The following is a 24579-nucleotide window of genomic DNA, read 5'->3' on the forward strand; positions in this document are numbered from 1 at the left end:
CGACTACAAAAGCAGCATTTTTCATCATTATAGTATTTTTGTCATGAGATGTGTGAGAATTTTCTTAGGTTTCTCATCTCTCCAATCTAAAGACATAAAAAGCTGTAAGTAGTTTATAAAATTTTTATTAACTTGAAATTCTAGGGCCAAAATTCCATATTGATTTTTGTTCTATTTCCAAAGGAAAAAAATCTTATATTTTTTCCAAGGTATAGAAGCCATCTTTGGAAATCTTAAAAATTCCAGATTTGTTTCATATATAATTTGGACATCATTTTGATTTAAAAACCATTCCTTTAAAAGAGATTTTTTGGCTCCTTTTGAACTGTGGTGTTATCCCTTCTGTATTCTCCATTACTATTTGTTACTGGATTGCCTTAACTTTTAATAAGAACCGGAAATGCTGATAACTTATCCCATTCAAAACCACAATACTTTCTAAAACATTTCTAGAGGAATAGCACAAGTTTAGGGTATGTGTTAGTCGCTCAGTCATTTCCAAATCTTTCCAACCCCAGGGACTACAGCCCGCCAGGCTCCTCTGTCCATGGGATTCTCCAGGCAAGAATACAGGACTGGGTTGCCATGTCTACCTCCAGGGGATCTTCCTGATCCGGGGATTGAACCCCAGTCTCCTGCATTGCAGGAGGATTCTTTACTGTCTGAGTCACCAGGGAAGACCTTAGGGTATAAAACTGGTTGCTAACGTATGTTGCTTTGAAATAAATGTTTTTGTAAACAGGCATTATAAGCTTAATGTAGTTATCCATTATACAAAGAGAGAAGAAAAGGGATTAATATGACACAATTTATAGAATAAACTCAACAAAGAATAAAAGTATGCTTAAACACAAGTTCCTAGTCTTGTTTTAGTTGGTGGAGGCAGTGGTGATAATACTTAGCTGTTGCTAAATTCTACTCACTGAGCACATCTCTGGATGATTATTGTTGTTCAGTCACTATGTCCAACTCTTTGCAACTCCGAGGACTGCAACCCACCAGGCTACTCTGTCCATGGGATTCCCCACGCAAGAATACTGGCGTGGGTTTCCATTTCCTTCTCCACTGGATGATTAATGCTTGCTGGTTTATTGCTGATATTATTACAAAGATCACACTCTCCTCACTATCTGACAATCAGAAATTGTATATTATTTAGATCTATGCCTGTTGTTGGAGAAGGCCATGGCACCCCACTCCAGTACTCATGCTTGGAAAATCCCATGGACGGAGGAGCCTGGAAGGCTGCAGTCCATGGGGTCACTGAGGGTCGGACATGACTAAGCAACTTCACCTTCACTTTTCACTTTCATGCTTTGGAGAAGGAAATGACAACCCACTTCAGTGCTCTTGCCTGGAGAATCCCAGGGACGGGGGAGCCTGGTGGGCTGCTGTCTATGGGGTTGCACAGAGTCAGACACGACTGAAGCGACTTGGCAGCAGCAGCAGCATGCCTTGTTGTGTGACTATGTTTATATTTGTACTCATATTCAGTAAATATCAAATTGACTTGAGGAAATATTAATATTTATTCCAATAAATATTAATATAGCACATCTGCTACTATATGAAGCCCTTCATTTACTTTATGTCATTTGTTCTTAACCAGCACCTTTTGAGGTATTAGAATCCACATACAACTTTGGAGAAAAATGGAGTTTGGATTTGAACCTAGTTTTGTTTGATCCCAGAATGACTATTTCACCATTGCTGCCTACCCACTCAAATTGCTTTTAGAAAAGAGGGGTTTTTTTTAGATTGTTGCCTTTTACCTTGTTTTATTAAGCCTTCAAAGTATTTTGCAATTTCAAGGCATACATGTTAAAAAAAGAATCAAATTTCTTAACCTGTCTCCTCCACTTTAAAGTTGGAATTATAATTAAAACAGAATTAATGTGGAAATTAAAGAGGTAATAAATGTCACGCCTGCAACGCATGCCCTGGTATATAGCTTTCAAAACTGGCAACTGTCAGTAGAAATCGTATTTCATCAGTGAGCCTTCCTCCTGCCTAACAACACAGAGGCAGTAATTGTCATTGTCATCATCGTCATCATCAAAACCTCCATCATCACTCACCACTAGCTCTTTTCCTTCCTAACACATCCTTTATGCCCTGGGCCCGTCTCAGGCGGCACACCCATTAAAGCAACACTGGATGTAACAACTTCACTCCACCTTTGCCTTCTCTTCTACACTGGCCTTCCAGTGGCCTTTGAAAAGAGCCAGAGTTTTCATCCCATTTGCCTGACAGCAAGTTCTGTCCTCATTTGCTTCTTTGCACGGCTTCGTTTTTTCATGTATTTATTTACACAAAAACATGCATAGAGTCCAGTGTACCCTGAGAATATCGTGATGGACATTTATAATTCTAAGCATTTATAATGGGAGATAGATATAAGCAAACAGGTGATTGTGATACAGGGTGAAATGCTACCTAATGGATCAGTACCAGCTGTTAGGGGAGCACGGAAGAGCGCACTGCACAGCCTTGGGAAGTCAGAGGACATTCCCTGAAAAAGGACATCTGCACTGAGCCTGCAATGAATGTTTACTTGGTAGGGAAGGACATGGGAAGAGTCTCCCAGGCGGAAAGGATGTGAGCGCATAGAAAATTGTGGAGAGGAGAAAGAGGTCTGGGATACTGGAGGATTTCGAGTGGTTTAATATCACTATGGTATAAAGTAAATAAAGGGCATGTTGAGAGATGAAATGGGAGGAAAGATACAGAGGCCAGATCATAGAAGGACTTACTTCTCTACTATTTGGGAGAGTTAGGATTGATTCCAAAGGCAGGGAGGATCCATGAATGGTTTTAACCCAGACTTGCAGGGTAGAGAATATATCCAAGGGGGAAATCATTTCTCTTCTTTCCTAAACGCCAACCTTTGGGGGATGGGAGGTGGAGTGCTCAACCTGAGGTCTCTGGATGGTCTATGGATGTTTTAAAGATTTGTAAGCACCCTGAAATTATAAACAAAATTGTCGACTGTGTGTGTACTTGAGGGGAGGAGAGTAGAGACCGAATCCACAGCTTTGTGAAATCTTCAACAGACACTGTTATCCAAAGAGAAGTTTGAAACCACTGCTCTAGGGGGAGCAAGCGAAAGCTAAGTTACAGAGCAGAAATTTCAGGTCTGCCACAAAGAGCCTTCTGAAGTTGAAGAGTTTCTCTTTTAAGAAAACGTTCTCATTTCTTCCCCTGAGTTACCAAACGCTTCCCACTCCATCCTGACCCGCTGACGTTTTGTTCCTGGCCACTCTCCCACCTAAATGCTGCTTCCTCGCTCATGGAACTGTTCTTCTGTGCCAACCCAAAGTAAATGTCCACCCCAGAGGCTAAGAATAGACGCAGTGTTCGGGTGACTTGAAAATTAGGTAACATCTGAAGAATGAACTCTACAGTGACCACAAACTCATTCTAATCATTTGAACCAAACAGATTGTAAACATGTGATCAGGGTTTCCCTGCGGGGTGGGGGAGAAGGTTCTGAGCAAAGCAAAGAAAAATGCCCTATCAAATAGAAGAGAAAAGCAGTTACTGTTCAGAGTTCCAGAGGACAAAGAAAAATATTAATCGAAATACATCCTTCTGTGTTTGCATATTCTACCTTTCAACATCTCCCGACCCATCCCCCAACCCCAAGCAAGCTAGTTGTATCTGAAAAGCTATCATTCTCTCCGGCAAATAGACTTTATGCCATTCATTTCTCCTTAATGTATTTTCCTGGATTTGGATATGGTTTTTCATCTTTTCACTTGGTTTTGTAACTTTGTTACAAGTCAATTCCTTAATCTTTCTGGACAGTGTCTTCAACTGTAAAATGCAGCTGGATGGTTGATCTGTAAGTTTCTTTTCAGTTTCCACTATTTGTAATGGTGGCTGGAGTGGAGGGCTGTTGTAAACAGATCTCGTGATTGTTGTTGTTCTCATTCAGTTGCTGAGTTGAGTCCAACTCTTTGCAACCCCATGGACTGAAACACACCAGGTTTCCCCTCCTTCACCATCTCACAGAGTTTGCTCAAAGTCATGTCCTTTGAGTCAGTGATGCTATGAGTTGGTGACCTCATGATAGATATTTCTTAATTCCCAGCTTGCCTGTTGCTACCAAAATTGCTGGGTACTTTTCTCTAAGGCATTTTATCAGTTTAATGTAAAAGACCAAAATACTTAGCATGACTTGGATAGTACAGCCAAATAGAGCAAAGGTCAGCACATTTTTTCCATAGAGGGCCAGATAGCAAATATTTTAGGCTTGTGGGTCATAAGGCCTCTGTCACAACTATTCAACTGTGTCACAGTGTGGAACCAGCTGCAGACAATATATAAATGAATGTGTATGGCTATGTTCCAATAAAATTTTATTTACCAAAAAAGGTAGCCAGTTGGATTTGACTGATCATGTCATAGTTTAATGACCCTTGAAATAAATGATTGGAAACCCAAGACAGCAGTGTTCTATCCCTTCATTCTTTCTGTTTAAAGGTTGTTTCCTGGATGACTTCCTGATCTTTGTTCTGTTATCATTGTCACTGCTATTGTTGTGTCAAACAATAACTTTTCATTTATTTTAGCCACTCGCAGCCACCTCACCCTCCATGCCCCCAAATAAATATCTTAAGTGGGCCTGCGGTCTTGTCGGGAATCTGAAACAGTTAAGGCAGCTTGTTTCTCAGGCATAGAGATAAATAAATGGCTTCATAAGTTAGATAGCTCAGAAGATGAATAGCCTGGAGGAACAGTTGAGCTGTTAGTTCACGGAGACAGGGAAAGAAGAAGAGGGAAAGAGACAAGGGAGGGAAAGAGATTGATTGAAACAGCAAACCAGTTTGTGAGATCTACTGTACAAACTTGCCCAGCTGGGTACTTTATCTTGAATTTGTTTTGCAAATTGCAGATGCTTCGCTCTAGGAGCCAAGAAAAAGAAAGGGCAGTCATTCCACGCCAAAACACTCTCATGGATCCTAAGTAACTTACATTACTTCATTTTTGTGGGGGAAAAAAAAAACCATTATATATTCCTCTTCCAAAATAAGTTAAGAGCAACAGAGAGCTCGTTTTACCCAGATGCCCAGATTATTAGTTTCTTTTTTTTTTAATATTGAGAGAACAATGATTGTCTGATAACTGCTTGCTTTGTGAAACTTATTATGTCACTGTTCAGCCCACAAAACTGCTTTAACAGTAAAGCTGACTGAATTCAATGAGTCTTAATTTTTCAACGTACTTCAGTACAATCAAGGATATTTTTGTTTGCTGCTCTAGGACATGTCTAATTGGACTCCATTCACCTTTTGCTGAAATCAATCGTGCTTCACAGAACCCCTGCATGCCTTTCAAATGAAAGAGGAAATTCTGGCATTTTTATTAGCTAACATTTTTTTAAAAGATCTCTCACATATTGACCATGTCTTACAGAGCCGTTTTATCAAAGTCAGACCTGGGGCCCAGTCTATACTCTGGTGTCTGTTACTGAGGTTTGCGGGGTTTCCTTCATACATACTCTTCCTTTAATTAATTTATGCCTGAAAATTGTAAAGAAGAGGGTATTGGTGAATTAGCTGTTAGGACTAAAATAGTGGGGTTTGCTTCTAATTTTTAATTTGGACATTTTTTTCAAAAGGACTTCAAAATGTTTCAGAGGGAAACAGGTGATAAGGCGTGCGTGCGTGCTCAGTCGCTTCAGTCGTGTCTGACTCTTTGCGACCCTATGGACTGTAGCTTTCCAGGCTCCTCTGTCCGTGGGATACTCCAGGTAAAATTACTGGAGTGGGTTGCCATGCCCTTCTCAAGAGGGTCTTTCCAACCCAGAGATCAAGCCCAAGTCTCCTGCGTCTCCTGCATTGCAGGAGATTCTTTACCAATGAGCCACCAGGGAAGTCCTTAGGTGATAATAAGGACAGGTAATTTGTCCTCTAAGGAAAAGAGGGTCTCGTTTAGAAGAGTTCAGGTGTTTCCTTAATCTTCGGCCAGATTTCATTGACATAGTTTGTGATCTTGTCGAGTTAATGCTTCCCGTGCTGATCCACGGACAAGATCTAAGTCAATAAAGTAAACACATTTGGAAAGTATTCATTTGCCATATTTTCCATACATTAAAATATGTATCCAGTTTCCTATAAACATAAATCAACCTTACACGCTGCCACTCACTTGTGAGCATGTTTTGATTTATCCAGCTGAAAGGTTTGGTCATCATATATCTGATCTCCTCAAGCGCATTCTGGAAGATAAATCTCCCATCCATAGTCCAGCTGGAAAACTTGGAAGCATAGACAAACTTCAGGGTTTTTCAACCAGCTGAGTGGTTTTTGATCCCCAAGGCCTGAAAGATGCATGATGCACAATAGATGTTCAACAAGTATCTGTTGAATGAATAAGGGTAGTGGAAGATAACAGTTCTAAAAATATAGCTTGATTATGGGCAGAATTTTATTAAAAACATACAGAAATGCTTTCATTGGTCTAGCAGTCCTGTGCAGGACTGAAATAAAAATTCAGAATCTTTAACCATATTTAAGTACTTGGCATACAACCCTAACTCAGTTGCTTAGCCAATGCTGTAAAAGAAATTCAAAATCTTAAATACATATCACAGACATATACACACACACAATCAGATGTGGAAAACTGTAAGTGCATATTAAATGTAAATTTATATTAAATCCCAGGAGGATAGAATCAGAAGCCTGTTTTCTATGTTAGCATCAAACACCATAATCTATTGGAAAAACAGATAACACACACACACACACACACACACAAAATGAAAGATCATTCAAGTTCGTAATTTGCACTAGTCTCTAGAAAATAAGTTTTCTAGCATATAAAAGACGACATTAATAGAAATAGCTTAATTCATTCACAGTCTCACACACACACTCACACACACTGTCACGTACAGGCTGAGATTGTGCCCTTTTACCACGGTCTTCAAGCTTTTGAGGAGAAAATGAGTGTTGAAGGAGAAACACGTGGTTTCTATTAAGTCAAGTTCTTCATGGGCTAAGTGTAAGGCAAAGAGTGAGGCTGAGTATGGAAATCAGAGCCAACGGATGGGAGCATATTTTTCTTTCAAAATATTTTATGTACTAAAGTTTGCACAACATCTTGGCAATGACAGCAAGCCTGTGTAAGGAGGTGTTTGGTGTTTCATAGCTAACATAAGGGCAAAAAAATGTAGCGGCAGCCAAATATTACTTCCATCATGAGCAGAAAGAACGTGTGTGGTAGAATACATGGTAAGGCCCGTGGGCTAGAGACTACAAGGTTTAAAAATCTACAAAATTCCAAAAGAGAGCTTATCCTTATTTTTATATCTTTTAGTATTGTAAAGGAATGAAACTAAATTTGGCATAGTCCATCTGTTTGATTAGAGAGAGAAAGAAACAGAGTTACATTTTCTTGGCATGCAGATCTTTTATAAATCTTAGCAGAGGGTGGTTTTCCAGATTTCACTGGAAATTATTTTGATGGTGATCACCAATTCTGCCAACATCAAGCGTTCAGTCCACCACTTTCCTTTCTCTTTGTTTTTCCCCTAAATACATTCTTATTCTTCAGAACATAGAAGACTGCCTCGCACATAGGAGATACTCAGTAAAATTTTTCAAATTCATTGATGGATGGACAGATGGATGCACAGATGACAAGGCTGGGCATAAGGAGATCTGGACTTTAATCCTAAGGCAGTAGTATCATACCACCTAATGCAAATTATTACACATTGCTTTTTACCGCAGTAAATTTCAGTATATATGTGGTGTTTGTGATGTATGTATCGTAGATTCCCAGCTGAAATGTAAGTCAGAGAGGTTTGTTTCCTTGTTTGGCCACGCTGTGCAGCACATGAGATAGTTCATCAATGCTCCCTGCATTGGGACTGCGGCATCTTAACCACCAGACCACGAGGGAAGTCCCAGAGATCTTTTTTTAATTGAACTATAGTTGATTTACAATGTTGCGTTTGTTTCCGGTGTGCAGCAAAGTGATTCAGTTTATATATATATTTATATTTATATATATAAACCCATATATACCCATATGGGCTTCCCTGGTGCTCAGATGGTAAAGAATCTGCCAGTTCGGTCCCTGGGTCAGGAAGATCCCCTGGAGAAGGGAATGGCAACTCACTCCAGTACTCTTGCCTGGAGAATTCCATGGACAGAATAGTCTGGCAGACTATAGTCCATGGTGGTCGAAAAGAGTCAGACGCCAACTGAGCGACTAACACACAGACACACACACACACATTTATATATATATTCAGTTTTATGTACATACATATTCAGTTTTATGTATGCGCAAAGAGTTGGACACGACTGAGCGACTGATCTGATCTGACCTGATATACAAGATATTATAGAAACCATTATAATTCATTACAAGACATTGATTATAGTTTCCTATGCTATAGTATGACCTTGTTGTTTATCTATTTTATGTATAGTAGTATCTGCTAATCCCGAATTTCTAATTTATCTCTTTCTCCATACTCCTGTCCCCTTTGGTAACTATAAGTTTTTTTTCTATGGTAACTATAAGTTTTTTTTCTATGTAACTATAAGTTTTTTTTCTATGTAACTATAAGTTTTTTTTTCTATCTGCTAATCCCGAATTTCTAATTTATCTCTTTCTCCATACTCCTGTCCCCTTTGGTAACTATAAGTTTTTTTTCTATGTCAAAACAGAATGTGTTTCTGTTTTGTAAATAAGTTCATTTGTATCATTTTTTTAGATTCCACATATAAGTGTATCATATGTTTGTCTTTGTCTGATTTACTTCACTTAGTATGATAATCTCTAGCTCTATCCATGTTGCTGTGAATGGCATAATTCTATTCTTTTTTATGGCTGAGTAATATTCCACTGTGTGTGTGTGTGTGTGTGTGTGTGTGTGTACATATATGCATGCATGGGTTTCCCAGGTGGCTCAGCAGGAAAGAATCCACCTGCAATGCAGGAGCCACAGGAGATGCCAGTTCGATCCCTGAGTCAGAAAGATCCCCTGGAGGAGGGCATGGCACTTGAGTATTCTTGCCTGGAGAATCCCATGGACAGAGGAATCTGATGGGCTACAGTCCAAAGTATCGCAAAGAATTGGACCCGACTGAAGCTACATAGCACACGTGCATGCGTGTATACCACATCTTCTTTATCCATATAAGTGTTGATGGACATGGAGGCTATTTCCATGTCTTGGCTACTGTAAATAGTGCCACTGTGGATATTGGGGTGCATGTATCTTTTCAAATTATTTTTTTAAATTTAACATTTCTACTAAAACAGTTTTCATGCAGCAAAAGAGACACTGATGTATAGAACAGTCTTTTAGACTCTGTGGGAGAGGGAGAGGGTGGGATGATTTGGGAGAATGGCATTGAAATATGTATAATATCATATATGAAACGAGTCGCCAGTCCAGGTTCGATGCACAATACTGGATGCTTGGGGCTGGTGCACTGGAACGACCCAGAGGGAGGGTATGGGGAGGGAGGAGGGAGGAGGGTTCAGGATGGGGAACACATGTATACCTGTGGCAGATTCATTTTGATATATGGCAAAACCAATACAATATTGTAAAGTTAAATAAAATAAAATTAAAAAAAAAAAACAGTTTTCATGGAATACAATGCTGAAATCAACAACAATAAGTTCTCTTAATTACTTTCACATTCCACTTACCAATACAGCCAAGTCATTTAATTATATTAATTTCCCTTTAATTTCATGGATTTGTAAAAAAAATTAACTTCCAATCAATACACAATAAATTAGGTCATTCTTCTTTGTACAATTTGCATTTAACATAGTACCTGAATCATAATAGATACTTAATCATATTTGCTAAATAAAATTATTAAAATCACCCATCAAAATAGAATTTTCATCTCTTCCAGATCAATGGTAACTCTGTCTTTAGCTTTTTAAGAACTGTTCTCCACAGGGGCTGTACCAGTGTACACTCCCATCAACAGTGTAGGAAGATCCCCTTTTCTCCACATCCTCTCCCATTTATTGTTAGTAGATTTTTTGATGATGGTCTTTTTGACTGGTGTGAGGTGATACCACAGTATAGTTTTGATTTCTTTAATAATGAGGGATGTTGAGCATCTTTCTATGTCCCTGTTGGCCATCTATATGTCTTCTTTAAAATATAAAGCCAAAGATCTTTTTTTTTTTTTTTAAGCCAGAGATCTTAACTTCAAATGCACACATGGGCCAGATAACTAATAGAAATGGGGAGAAAGGGTGCAAGTAATAAAATAAGGAATAGTGGGGAGCGTGGCCACCTGCAGAGCACGAGGGCCTTGGTGTTTATAAAATGATGGGCGCTGAACATACACATGCAGTCCAAGTGCGCGTGAAGCACAAGCTCCTTCACAAAAGCAACAGTTTCTAAAACATCTCTGCTCCACACAAATACAGAGATAGAGAAATAAGAAAAATATTAATTGCTATAATTTATCTAGTGCCTAGAACTGTTCTAAATTTCATCCAGCTTAATCTTAGGTCATAAATATAATTACCTTCACTTTATACAAGGAAATTAAGACAGAGTACATAGTAAATGTATACTGATTGCTTTGTTAAATTGGATGATAAAAACAGCACAGCAAAGAACAAAGTAGCAGGACCCTAAGCTGAACCCCTAATCCACACGAGAGACGCACACTCCAAGGGAGAGTCTTGGTGGCTTGCAGGACCATCTTTCCCAAGAGTCAATAGATTTAAGGCTGAAAGCTCTGACTGAACATTGGGCACAGATGTGTTAGGAATAGTTCCATTCCTTTAAGATGCTCAGAGGATGTTCCTACCTCAGTTGCTGTCTAGTCACTCAGTCATGTCTGATTCCTTGCAGCCCCATGGACTGCAGCATCCCAGGCTTCCCTGTTCTTCGCTGTCTCCTGGAATTTGCTCCAATACTTGTCCATTGAGTCGGTGATGCCATCCAACCATATCATCCTTTTTTGCCCTCTTCTTCTCCTGCCCTCAATCTTTCCCAGCATCAGGGTCTTTTCCAGTGAGTCAGCTCTTCACATCATGTGGCCAAAGTATTGGAGCTTCAGCTTCAGCATCAGTCTTTCCAGTGAATATTCAAGGTTGATTTCCTTTAGTTTTGACTGGTTTGATCTCCTTGCTGTCCAAAGGACTCTCAAGAGTCTTCTGCAGCACCACAATTTGAAAGCATCAGTTCTTTGACACTCAGCCTTCTTTATGTTCCAACTCTCGCATCCATACATGACTACTGGAAAGACCATAGCTTTGACTATACAGACCTTTGTTGGCAAAGTGATGTCTCTATTTTTTAATATGCTGTCTAGGTTTGTCATAGTTTTCCTACCTCAGAGTTGACTCTAATTATTCTCACGAACTGGTGAGGAGGACCAGCTGCTTCCAGTCCCCCCACCTCTGCCTTTCTCCCCAAAACATGCCCTTTCCAGGTGCCTGATTGAGAGTTACCCCTGAAAGGAATGCTCAACACACGTTTGCTGCACAGAGAGATGGCTTGGCCCAGAGCATGAAGCTCTATCTCTTCCTGTCTCAACTAAGAGACAGTATAGTGATTGAGAACTGGATTTCTGGAGTCAGGCAGGCCTGATTTAATATTCCTCAGCTGCTTAAAGCTAAGTGATCTCTCAGAGGCAGATTTCTCATCTGCAAAATACTAGTTCTTGCTCATTGTTCTGTGAGGAGGATGAATTGAAATAAATCACCTAAGCCGCTAAGCACAGTGTATACGTGCTCATGTTCAGTCGTGTTGGACTCTTTGTGACCCCATGGACTGTAGCCCCTCAGGCTCCTCTGTCTGTGGGATTTCTCAGGCAAGAATACTGGAGTGGGTTACCATTTCCTTCTCCAGGGGATCTTTCCAACCCAGGGATTGAACCCAGGTCTCCTGCATTGGCAGGCAGATTCTTTACCACTGAGCCACTTGGGAAGCTCCATAAGCACAGTGACTGGCCTGTAACAAACCTTAGTACATGGTCATTTTAGAATTATTTTGTATCCCTTTGCCCTTGAGGCAGTTGGTGAACTCTGTATCCCCAGGGATTACTAAAGCAAGACCACATACCCGGGTTTTGGACTGGTGGCTTTTTTTTTTCTTTTTTAAGCTCAACAGATAACTAAAGAAAGAGAAGGCAAGTCCACACATGGATTACCTACTGCTTACCACTCATCAGACATCATGGGAGCTGCTTTATCTTTTTAATCTCTTATAACCTCACACAGTCCAGGTGGGAATGAAAGTTGAATTTTATTGCTCCCATATAACTAGTGTTTCTCAAAGAGCATTCTCTGGACCCATGAGCATTAGAATCGCCTGAGTAGGTACCTGATCTGCAGCCTCAGAGTTTCTGGAGCAAGGCAGATCCTTTGATTTAGTACTTGTATAATTTGTCTAAAACTTGAGTTTATATTTTCTTGTATTTGATGTGTAAACATGTCATTTCTTCCTGGTAAGTTCTCCAAAATGAGGACTATGTTTTCTAGTTTTCTTGTAACCCCAACAGTATATAGCTCAATCCTATACACACACACCATTGGGAATTAGTAGAATCTCTGGCTGGGTTTAGCTTTGTGCCCTGGCATGTCCTGACCTGTCAATGCTGAAAGATTGATAGATACCTCAAATCAGAATGGCAGTTCACCAATACTATTTAATATGCAACTGTGAGTCTTTGACCAATAACTTCTAATTGTTCTTTTCATTTAGTGTGCTGCAGTTCCTGTCTTATTGATCAGGGAGGAAAATTAACAGATCTGGACATTAACCCTCCAGGTTCCTCTATCCATGAAATTCTCCAGGCAAGAATACTGGAGTGGGTTGTTATGTCCTCCTCCATGGGATCTTCCCGGCCCAGGGACTGAACCTGGGTCTCCTTCATTGCAGGCAGATTCTTTATCATCTGAGCCACCAGGGAGACAAACCCCTGAAGGGTGAAATCCCTAACAACTTTCAGTGTTTGTGAAACAGAAACTCACAGGTTCTCCTTATCACAGAAAGCCAGGCCCCTTCTGTCCAAAATGGTTATCCAACATTTAAATGCATGAATTGAAATGATGTTTATTGCAGGATCAGCCATGATATGGGCTAACTTTAGGGAAAAGGAAGAACTTGTTACTTTATGATGTGTTTGTTCCTGAGCAATTGAGAGGTTTGCCGTACGTTTTTACGATAATTTTCTTTGAGGTTCCATAAACACCTTCTGGAATGTGGAGGTTCCCCCATCAGAGTCATATGAGAGCTTTTCCAGTTCCCTAATGTCATTAACCCAGCTGCTTTCGTTGCTGTGACATGCAATTATTTCTCCTACATTTAAAAAGCGATTCTCTGATCTCCAACCCATTAACCTTGTTTGATCTTAACAAGCTGAAAAATGTTTGGAATCTAAGCTTATGATCTCGGCGTGACTTTTTTTCTTTTAATTCACAGTAGCTTTCCGCCCCCCTCCCTTTCTCTTTTTCAGGATCAACACTCTGTGGTAGGCCAGAACGCGGGCCCCAGTCCAAGTCCCAACCCCTGCTCAAATCCAAACACTGGAAGTGGTTACATGAACTCCCAGCAATCACTGTTGAATCAGCAATTGATGGGAAAGAAACAGACTCTGCAGAGGCAGATCATGGAGCAGAAACAGCAGCTTCTCCTCCAGCAGCAGATGCTGGCTGATGCGGTAAAACGTTCTCCTAATTCCTACCGTGCATACCTGTTGGCCCAACAGAGGGAATTCATCAGTTTCCATTTCTACTTGCTGCCCTTGTATCTGTGTCCCTCTATGGCACAGCAACCAGGGTGTCTTGACTGTAAGAGAGATTAATTCCATACATAAAGTGCTACAGGGCAAAAAAAAAAAAAAAACTTGATTTACCAGGTGCTGGACAGTTGGAATCCACAGCACCTGGGCTGATTAGCCCTGCCCAGCCCAGGAATGTTCAGAACCACCACATAGGCCTTGGAATCAGGAAAAAGAAACCAGTGTTGTTCCACAGTGCCGAGGGGCAGAAAATAGGGACAAAACTTTAATCAACTCAAATCCAAACTGAGTTTAGAGATAAAAGAGTTTTCAAAGCAGCTTTAAAAGCCAGTGTGGAGTTCCAAAACTTAAAATTTGGCTTCCAAAATAAAGCATCTCAGAATAGATTTCTTTCTTTCTTTTTTTTTTTTTTTAAGGAAACTGAAAGTGTATTTCCCATTTCCTCACATTTAAGTGGCTTTACCTTAAAGGCTTGGGCTTCCCTGGTGGCTCAGAGGTTAAAGTGTCTGCCTACAATGCGGGAGACCTGGGTTCGATCCCTGGGTCGGGAAGATTCCCCTGAAGAAGGAAATAGCAACCCACTCTAGTATTCTTGCCTGGAGAATCCCATGGACTGAGGAACCTGGTGGGCTACAGCCCACGGGGTCACAAAGAGTCGGACACGACTGAGCGACTTCACTTTCACTTTCACCTTAAAGGCAAGGTCGTTCTCGCTCACATACTACCTAAGTATCTGCTCGTCCCTTCTGTATTCTCAAACTCATACATTCAACAACTGATCCAAACCCTTCCTTCCTCCTAAGACCAAAACCCCTTCTCCAGATTTCTTGATTCCCTTCAAACTGTTTGGCCGAATTAAAGAAGAAAGAGGAAAATTAACCATCTCCAGGTTGATAGAGCTAAGGTACACAGAAAATAAAATAAGGACAAATTTATCCTCAAGGAGCTTTGCAGTGAGCAGAAACCCAGGTGTAATAAGGGCTGTAATTCTTCAGTAAATATTTACTAATTCACAATGGGGCTACAGCCATAAACAAGACAACCCTGTCTATGTCCTTAAGGAGCTTAGAGCCTTCTGGAGGTGTCAAACAGGCAATTGTAATATATATGATTAAATACTGTGATGTGGGAACTACCAGAAATGATTTCAGAGAGCAAGTTATAGCTACTGAAGATCTGAAGGTGAAGAAGGAGATGGAAGGAAGAACAGGGGACTGTCCAACCAGAAGAACCAGCATATTCCAAGACTCAAAGTATACAACATATTAGGCTTGCTGAGGGAGGTCATGTATACACAGATAGGGAATGAAAGGCTAGGAGGCCAGAGATCAGAGACCAGAGGCATTTGCAAATCAGAATTTGCATTGTCTGAAAAGCAATGGGGAGGACTTCAAAGCATTTTAAACAAGTACTTGATTCAGACTTGATTTGCAGCATAATAGGCACTTTCCAAGTAGCACTAGTGGTAAAGAACCTGCCTGCCAATTCAGGAGACATAAGAGATGTGGGTTCAATCCCTGGGTCAGGAAGAGCGCCTGGAGGCACGCATGGCAACCCACTCCAGTATTCTTGCCCGGAGAATCCCAGGGACAGAGGAACCTGGCAGGCTACGGTCCATAGGGTGGCAAAGAATCTGACACAACTGAAGTAACTTAGCAACAAATAAGTACTTGATTCAGATTTGATTTGCATTATAATAAAGGTATAAAGGGCTCCCCAGGTGGCTCAGTGGTAAAGATTCTGTCTGCCAATGAGAGAAACATAGGTTTGATCCCTGGGTTGGGAAGATTCCCTTGAGAAGGAAATGGCAACCCACTCCAGTATTCTTGCCTGGGAAATCCCATGAACAGAGGAGCCTGATGGGCTACAGTCCATGGGGTCCCAAAGAGTTGGTTTTTTGGGGAGCTTCCCTGGTGGTTCAGATGGTAAAGAAGCCGCCTACAATGCAGGAGTTACAGATTTGATCCCTGGGTCGGGAGGGTGGCTGGAGACCAAGAGGTATAGCCTAATGTGTGTATTTGTTGGTTAGTTTGAGACTGTATTATGAAATATTTAATTTATAGTGAAAAGTATAAATCATAATATAACAATCTTTTTTTTAAGACATGACAAAATGGAATTAATTTTAGAGTCCAGAGCATGTGAGAAGAAATAGTGAGAAATAAATGTGTTTGACTCAAATAAGGAGTAGTGAGAAATAAACTTACAGGTGAACTTGAGTGCTGCCCTAAGGTACAGGGGAACCACTGACCGGATGGCTAAATGACACAACTAATTTCTACCATAAATCACAGTTTTGAAAACTCCATTCCTCCTACCCACTCCCTCCCTTTCGATGATCTTCATAAACAATACAGCTTGGAAACAAGGGCAGTAGATGAGAAAAATAGATAATCTAAGATTGGCTCACTGGGTACACGTTCATCATTGCCATCAACACTACTAATCTGTTGACTGATAGCAGGCAGAGGCTGAATTTCTGGATTTTCAGCTCGCATTAAAAGGCAAGGAGACATCCCCTGAGGGTGTTGTCCTGGCCCCATCCTAGCTCCCATGGAGCCCCGGTTGAGTCACCACTGGGACAGGTGCAAAGGGCAGGGGCATAAGCTATGAGAGATGAATGGGAATGAGGCTGCTGTTTTTGTGATTTTTATCAGCCATTCACATTTCTTTTTGTTTGGCCACCATTGAGGGTGCCTGTGCTTTTTAGCATATCCAGGAGGAAACCGTCTTTGATGCCACTTTACATTAGCATATGCTTTGTAGTCATTTGCAGTCAGTTGGCAAGGCTAGATAGGCGCCTAAATGGAGACATTTTTCTCATAAAAGTGTATTATCCTTATTCTCTATTATTCTCCCACCAGTGAGACACAAAGAAGAGAGATGAGTAGAACTTGTTAACAACGGGCATCAGAATCACCAACGTGTCTTGTGTACCTGCTCTGTGCCAGGCACCATGCTGAGTTTTTACAGAATTAAAAGGATTAATCCTTTCAAGGGGAGTTTGAGGGAGGTCCTAGAATTATCCACATTTTACATTTTGAGATGGCAAAACTGAAGCAAGACAGATATGGGCCACAGAAGATGATTTCTATGTTCGCTTTTTGGGTTCAGGATATCAGAATATGAGACACTGGTTGTGAAGTTAAATTTCATGTTGCACAGAAATAATTCACAGGGGTGGCCTGTGGGTTTCCACTTGCTTAGACTGGGGATGTCATTCTCTTGCGAACAGAGATGTCTTCATTCAGTGTTGGAGTCTTGTCTTTGCTGCTCTTCACCACAAAGGGAGCACCATCAGGTGACAAGATGGCAGTTCTATCACAGCCCATGTTTAAGGCCATGAACTCTAGCTCATTTGTGAACAAGTACTTTAAGAAACTGAGGTTCCAGAGATACATATGTTACTATATGTTACTCTTTGAACAACCTAAGTAACCCCTCAGGAGAACAAAACATCAATAAGTAGGTTGAATATACACAAAAATAAACCCAGATTTGAAATCTAGTCCTTAATGGAGAACCAAGGGCCTAATTATCACATGTGTGTGTGCATGAATTCTGTTTTCTTGAACAGAAACACCTAATTACATAAGAAAATAGAATGGATGCTTCTGAAAAAGAGAAGACTTCAGAAAGTCCCATGCTTGGCATAAAAATCAAAACTCTCAGCTTGCACAATAGTTTACAGCAGGAATGGTTGAATATTGCCACATTTGGGTTCATGGAACATCTCAAGCTGTTTCTTGAACATTTAGGGTTTGGGCAAAACCAGAAAGAGTTTCACCAACCACTTTTTCCCTTAATTTGTAAACCCATGTTTAAAAGAAATGTAATCCATATGTTTCTGATTCATTTACACTTAGCTCATCAAAATTGTGTTTTATATGAATTACTTGATGCCCCAAATTCCCTCTGAGCCTTTCAAGTCTTTTTCCTTTGAAACAAGAATTTGAATTTGGTTTGTTGTTGTTTTAAAGCCACTTTTTTTTTTTCCCCTTTATAGTTGATTTATTCAACTTAGAAGGTTTGGAATTTGATGGGAAACTGAGAAATACATGGTTTAAGTGGTTCTAAATTAGGTAGCCCACATTTGACTTCCATCTAATTTACCCATCTGTTACAAGGTTTTCTTTTCTATTTATTGATTTTTCTGTAACTATATTGTATCTACTATTGTGAGCAAGAATCCCTTAGAAGTCATGGAGTAGCCATCACAGTCAAGAAGAGTCTGAAAAGCAGTACTTGGATGCAATCGCAAAAACAACAGACGATCTCTGTTCGTTTCCAAGGCAAACCATTCAATACCACAATAAGCCAAGGTTTTGCCCCAAGCAATAACATCAAAAAAGCTGAAGTTGAATGGTTCTATGAAGACCTACAAGACCTTCTAGAACTAACACCCAAAAAAGATGTCCTTTTCATCATAGGGGACTGGAATGCAAAGTAGGAAGTCAAGAGATAATTGGACTAACAGGCAAGTTTGGCCTTGGAGTGCAAAATGAAACAGGGCAAAGGCTAACTGAGTTTTGCCAAGAGAATGCCCCGGTCATAGCAAACACTCTCTTCCAACAACAAAGGAGATGACTCTACGCATGGACATCACCAGATGGTCAACACCAAAATCAGATTGATTATATTCTTTGCAGCCAAAGATGGAGAAGCTCTATACAGTCAGCAAAAACAAGACCGGGAGCTGACTATGGCTCCAATCATGAACTCCTTATTGCCAAATTCAGCCTTAAATTAAGGAAAGTAGGGAAAACCACTAAACCTTTCAGATATGACCTAAATCAAATCCCTTATGATTATACAGTGGAAGTGAGAAATAGATTCAAGGGATTAGATCTGATAGACAGAGTGCCTGAAGAACTGTGGACAGAGGTTTCTGACATAGTACAGGAGGCAGTGATTAAGACCATCTCCAAGGAAAAGAAATGCAAAAAGGCAAAATGATTGTCTGAGGAGGCCTTACAAATAGCTGTGAAAAGAAGAGAAGCTAAAGGCAAAGGAGAAAATGAAAGATATCCCCATTTGAATGCAGAATTCCAAAGAACAGCAAGGAGAGATAAGAAAGCCTTCCTCAGTGATCAATGCCAAAAATAGAGGAAAACAATAGGATGGGAAAGACTAGATATCTCTTCAAGAAAATTAGAGATTTCAAGGGAACATTTCATGCAAAGATGGGCACAAAAAAGGACAGAAATGGTATGGACCTAACAGAAGCAGAAGATATTAAGAAAAGGTAGAAAGAATACACAGAAGAACTGTACAAAAAAGATCTTCATGACCCAGATGACCATGATGGTGTGGTCACTCAACTAGAACTAGATATCCTGGAATGTGAAGTCAAGGGGACCTTAGGAAGCATCACTATGAACAAAGCTAGTGGAGATGATGGGATTCCAGTTGAGCCAAAAGATGATGCTGTGAAAGTGCTGCCCTCAATATGCCAGCAGATTTGGAAAACTCAGCAGTGGCCACAGGACTGCAAAGGTTTTCATTTCAATTGCAAAGAAACGCAATGCCAAAGGATGTTCAAACTACCACACAATTGCTCTCATCTCACACACTCGCCAAGTAATGCTCAAAATTCTCCAACCTATGCTTCAACAGTATGTGAACCAAGAACTTCCAGATGTTCAAGCTGGATTTAGAAAAGGTAGAGAAACCAGACATCAAATGCCAACATCTGCTGGATCATGGAAAAAGCAAGAGAGTTTCAGAAAAACATCTACTTCTGCTTTATTGATTACACCAAAGCCTTTGACTGTGTGGATCACAACAAACTATGGAAATTCTTAAAGAGATGGAAAATTCTTAAATACCAGACCACCTTACCTTCCTGAGAAATCTGTATGCAGGACAAGAAGCAACAGTTAGAATTGGACATGGAACAACAGACTGGCTCCAAATTGGAAAAGGAGTACATAAAGGCTGTACACTGTCACCCTGCTTATTTAACCTATATGCAGACTACATCATGAGAAATGCTGGGCTGGATGAAGCACAGGCTGGAATCAAGATTGCAGGGAGAAATATCAATAACCTCAGATATTCAGATGACACCACCCTTATGGCAGAAAGGATGAACTAAAGAGCCTCTTGATGAAAGTGAAAGAGAAGAGTGAAAAAGCTGGCTTAAAACTCAACATTCAAAAAACTAAGATCATATCATTCTGTACCATCATTTCATGGCAAATAGATGGGGAAACAATGAAAACAGTGACAGACTTTATTTTCTTGGGCTCCAAAATCACCGCAGATGGTGACAGGACCATGAAATTAAAAGACGCTTACTTCTTGGAAGAAAAGCTATGACCAACCTAGACAGCATATTAAAAAGCAGAGACATTACTTTCCCAACAAAGGTCCATCTAGTCAAAGCTGTGGTTTTCCAGTAGTCATGTATGGATGTGAGAGTGGACCATAAAGAAGGCTGAGCGCCAAAGAATTGATGCTTTTGAACTGTGGTGTTGGAGAAGACTCTTGAGAGTCCCCTGGACTGCAAGGAAATCCAACCAGTCAATCCTAAAGGAAATCAGTTCTGAATATTCATTGGAAGGATTGATGTTGGAGCTGAAACTCCAATACTTTGCCCACCTGATGCGAAGAACTGACTCATTGGAAAAGACCCTGATGCTGGGAAAGATTGAAGGCGGAAGAAGGGGACAACAGAGGATGAGATGGCTGGATGGCATCACCGACTGGATGGACATGAGTTTGAGTAAACTCCAGGAATTGGTGATGGACAGGGAGGACTGGCGTGCTGCAGTCCATGGGGTCTCAAAGAGTCAGACACGACTGAGCGACTGAACTGAACTGAACCTATGCCAATTATTTTTATCTTCGAAAAATTGAGCTTCATGTAAAGCTCAATTCTTTGAGCTTCACGTAAAGTTGCAGTGAAACATTGTAAAAACTTCCTGATCCATACTGAGAAAGACAAAAGCATTTCCTGATGTCCAGAACTGATATGAAACTCACAGTCAGGCTATTTTCTTTTCTGTTGGACTTAAACAACTTTACAGAATACGAAGCTCAGACAGTATTGCTCTGAGACCATGATAAAATGAGACAAAAGAAGGCCACTTCATAATTTTGTCTACAAACTGACACAAACAAGGTCACTGTGCAACTCACAAAATAGGAAAATTTCCCGTCTTTTGCTGAATGCACAACAAATAGTTCTTTACTCAGTGATAGAATCGACCTCACTTTCTGATAGCTTACAACCTAGAACAAATCCTCTCTTCCTTAGACCCTCCCTAAGTCACCTAATCAAAGCCCCAATCCTGTAATATTCTACTACAGTTCTGCTGGGACACTGGGTTGTCCCTCATGATGTGTTTGCATCCTCCCTCCAGTGAATGGTAAACCCAGCAGGTGTGTTCCTGTTACTGAACGCGAATCCATGTGCCTGACACACGGTGAGTCCGAGCAACACAAAACGTCAGAGCTTGGAGCAGAGAAAGATTTATTGCAGGGCCAAGGAGTCAGGCGGCTCATGCCCCCACACTCCAAAACCCCAGGAGGCTTTCAGCAAAGCACTTCTAAAGGCAAGGTGAGGGAGGGAGTGGTCAGTTATGGCAAATGTCTCGGTGTCCCAATTCTTTGTTTTTGCAACTGTCCAGGTAGGTCAGGTGACAATGTTCCTGAAAACCTCTAACAAGACAAGATGTTATTCTCTGTTCTGCAATTTTTTATCTCTATATGAATGGACTCTTAAAGATCAGCATCCGGAGAATGGGATATCTTGTATATTTCAGGCCCTAGGCAACATTCTTTTACAGAAGGTGCAGAGCCATCATGACTAAGCACAGCCAACAGAGCACAAAGTTTAAAGGAAAAAGGAGCAGAGCTAACATGGAGTTCGATTTGTTCTTCCCTGCTACATTTGTGGTATTCTTTGGACTCATATGGGCCTTCCCAGGTGGCTCAGATGATAAAGAATGTGCCTGCAACTCGGGAGACCCCGGTTCAATCGGTGGGTTGGGAAGTTCCCCTGGAGAAGGGAATGGCAACTCAGTCCAGTATTCTTGCCTAGAGAATTCCATGGACAGAGGAGCCTGATGGGCTGCAGTCCATGGGATCACAAAGATTCAGACACAACCGAGGGACGAACACTCGGCCTAATATAAAAACAATGCCCCTATTTCCTCTGTTCACCTCCAAACTCACCTACTCTAAAGATCTAAAGGGGGCTCATACCAGAAAGAAGAAAAGAAGGGAATCTGGGAAATGTCTGGATTCTGAGAATGGGTTGGCAGAGAAACGAAGCAGCAAGAGACCCTTGTATCATGTGATCAGAAAGCCTAAGTTTTTGACTCAGGATCGGGTTTCAGTTCTGCTACTGTGTGATCTTGGACAAGTTACTCAACCTAAGGAAGCTTCTGTTCATGGATTTGGGGAGGTCGAAGAGGACCCTCCCTCGGTGGGCCTTGGTAAAGACAGAGAAGAAGCTGAGGTCTTACCCATGGCCGAAACAAGTTTATTGAAGGAAGAATAGAAAGAGCAGAAAAAGAACGTCAAGAGAGAGGTGGGCCAAGCCAAGAGAGGTACTGGGACCAGAGTGATGAGGTGGGGGCGGGGTGGGGGAGGTTGTTAAAGACGCGGCTTTTACATATTCATTTAGGTGAGCGTGGATTGACAGTTTTGATTGACAGTTGCGAGTTAGGTAACAACAGGTTGTCCTTCCCATAATTCAGCCTGTTATAATCAGATGCATGTGTATATAGACTATTTATGAATCCTTAATAGGCTCCCGGCTGCCTAAGGCCACTTGAGAACACAACTTGGCATCAGTGGCCATGCACAGGAGTTGGAGAAGCCCCACTGGTTAGTTTTTAAATCTACTGGCTGCGTAGGGCGCATGCGCAGGAGTTGGACCCGTCTCTGGTTATTTTGTAGCGTATCTGTGAATTCTCCTGTGCCGCATTGGGGCGTGCCTGGGGTGGGCTTTAGAGATCAGCTTGCATCCTCTTGGCCAGGCCACCCCTCAGGCCTAACTTCCTACCTAACACTTCCATTCCTTATCGATTAAGTAGGATCAGTGTTCTTGCCTGGAGAATCCCAGGGACGGGCGAGCCTGGTGGGCTGCCGTCTATGGGGTCGCACAGAGTCGGACACGACTGAAGCGACTTAGCAGCAGCAGCAGCAGCAATCAACCTTATGAAAGGGAAAGTGAGATAATATGCACAGAATGCCTATGTCAGTTATCTGATAGGTTATCTCCTCCTATCTCTCAGGTTGCCAAATTTAGCAAATAAAAACACAGAATACCTGAGTGTCCTGCATTTAACCTGACAGTCTTATTCCTATACCTACCATACATGGTGGGACCAGAAGTACATAGAATACAAAAAATATATCAGGTGTGCTACAAAACTAGAAATACCTATCTCTGAAGTCACAGAAAATCTGTCCTCTCTGAAAGCTAATTGCAAAGTAAAGAAAATGAGAGTAGTTACTAGACTCAAAACACATGTTGAATGTTAACCAGAGGTAGAAACTAAACTTTTATGAAGGAAATTGAAATCTAAAAGATCAGTCTCTAAATAAGGTCCATGATTCACCACTGGCTTGAAACATGAAAAAAACAAAACAAAACAAAAAACCAACTAAGATCCATGATTCTTAACTATGACTGCAAAATTGTTCTTACCTTTTGAGTAACAGTGTTTATTCAGAATTTGTTACCTTTTGAAAAATAATATTCTTACCTTTTTGAATCACAATCTATACATTTTTACAAGTGAGAAACTAACAATGCAGTTTATTATATTTTCATTTGTGTTTTCTAGGAGAAAATTGCTCCACAAGATCAGATAAACAGACATTTGACAAGGCCACCACCAGATTATAAAGACCAAAGAAGAAATGTGGGCAACATGCAACCAACTGCTCAGTATTCTGGTAAGTGTTCTTAAAAATTAATAAAATTCCTAACTGTGAAAAGAAGAAGACTGTTCAGCTGTTAATATTCCCTCCTTTCCTCATTTCATATTTAATTGTAACATCTTTCTTAGACTCCTTCTCTAGCTCCCATTTAACTTTCAATCAGGACCAAATTGGACTATTTTTTAGTCCAAGCATCAAGTTTTTCTAACTTATTTTTGTTCCTCATTCAGGGTTTTCACTGCTCTTGGGATTACCTCTGAAAGTCTAAAAAGCATAAATATTTTCTAAATGCTTGGTTCAACCATTCTTCTCCCAACAGTGTATTTTGACCCAGACAGTGTTAAGATAAGCAGATATTTCACCCTCATGGTCCCGTTTGTTATTTGCATAGAGTCCAATCTTTCTGTCTCCACTTTGGGCTCATCTCCCTAAGACAAATAGCCCTATTACCAAAAAATAATTGAAAAGCAAATTACGTCTTTAGGAAGTCTCTCAAAATACCAAAAGTGGGTTACATGTAAAATATAAAGCAAGGGACTTCCCTGGTGGTGCAGTGGTTAAGGCCCCTAGCTCCCAATGCCTGGGACCCAGGTTTGATCCTTGGTCAGGGAATTAAAATCCCACATGTCTCAATGAGGAGTTGGTCTGCTGCAACTAAGATTTGTGCAGCTATATATATATATATGATATATATATGTATATATAAAGCTATGTATATAACATTCAGACAACTAAGATCATGGCATCTGGTCCCATCACTTCATGGGAAATAGATGGGGAAACAGTGGAAACAGTGTCACACTTTATTTTGGGGGGCTCCAAAATCACTGCAGATGGTGATTGCAGCCATGAAATTAAAAGACGCTTACTCCTTGAAAGAAAAGTTACGACCAACCTAGATAGCATATTAAAAAGCAAAGAC

At 40.7% G+C, this 24579-nt stretch overlaps 1 protein-coding gene across 2 annotated transcripts in view; it reads left to right on the forward strand.

Annotated features, from left to right (window-relative positions):
• MAML2 (mastermind like transcriptional coactivator 2) overlaps nucleotides 1–24579 on the forward strand; it is a 402210-nt gene that overhangs the window by 369209 nt on the left and 8422 nt on the right. The window contains exons 3-4 of one of the 2 annotated variants that reach the window (XM_086338915.1): nucleotides 13473–13676; nucleotides 23561–23672. In XM_086338915.1, the coding sequence (XP_086195041.1) occupies nucleotides 13473–13676; nucleotides 23561–23672 (316 nt within the window). The remainder of the gene's footprint in view (nucleotides 1–13472; nucleotides 13677–23560; nucleotides 23673–24579) is intronic. The other variant, XM_086338916.1, reaches the window with a different exon arrangement.

The sequence above is a fragment of the Bos grunniens genome, chromosome 15 (assembly GCF_055505025.1).
Source record: "Bos grunniens cultivar Pamir isolate PY7600 chromosome 15, Bosgru_T2T1.0, whole genome shotgun sequence".
Classification (NCBI taxonomy): Eukaryota; Metazoa; Chordata; class Mammalia; order Artiodactyla; family Bovidae; genus Bos; species Bos grunniens.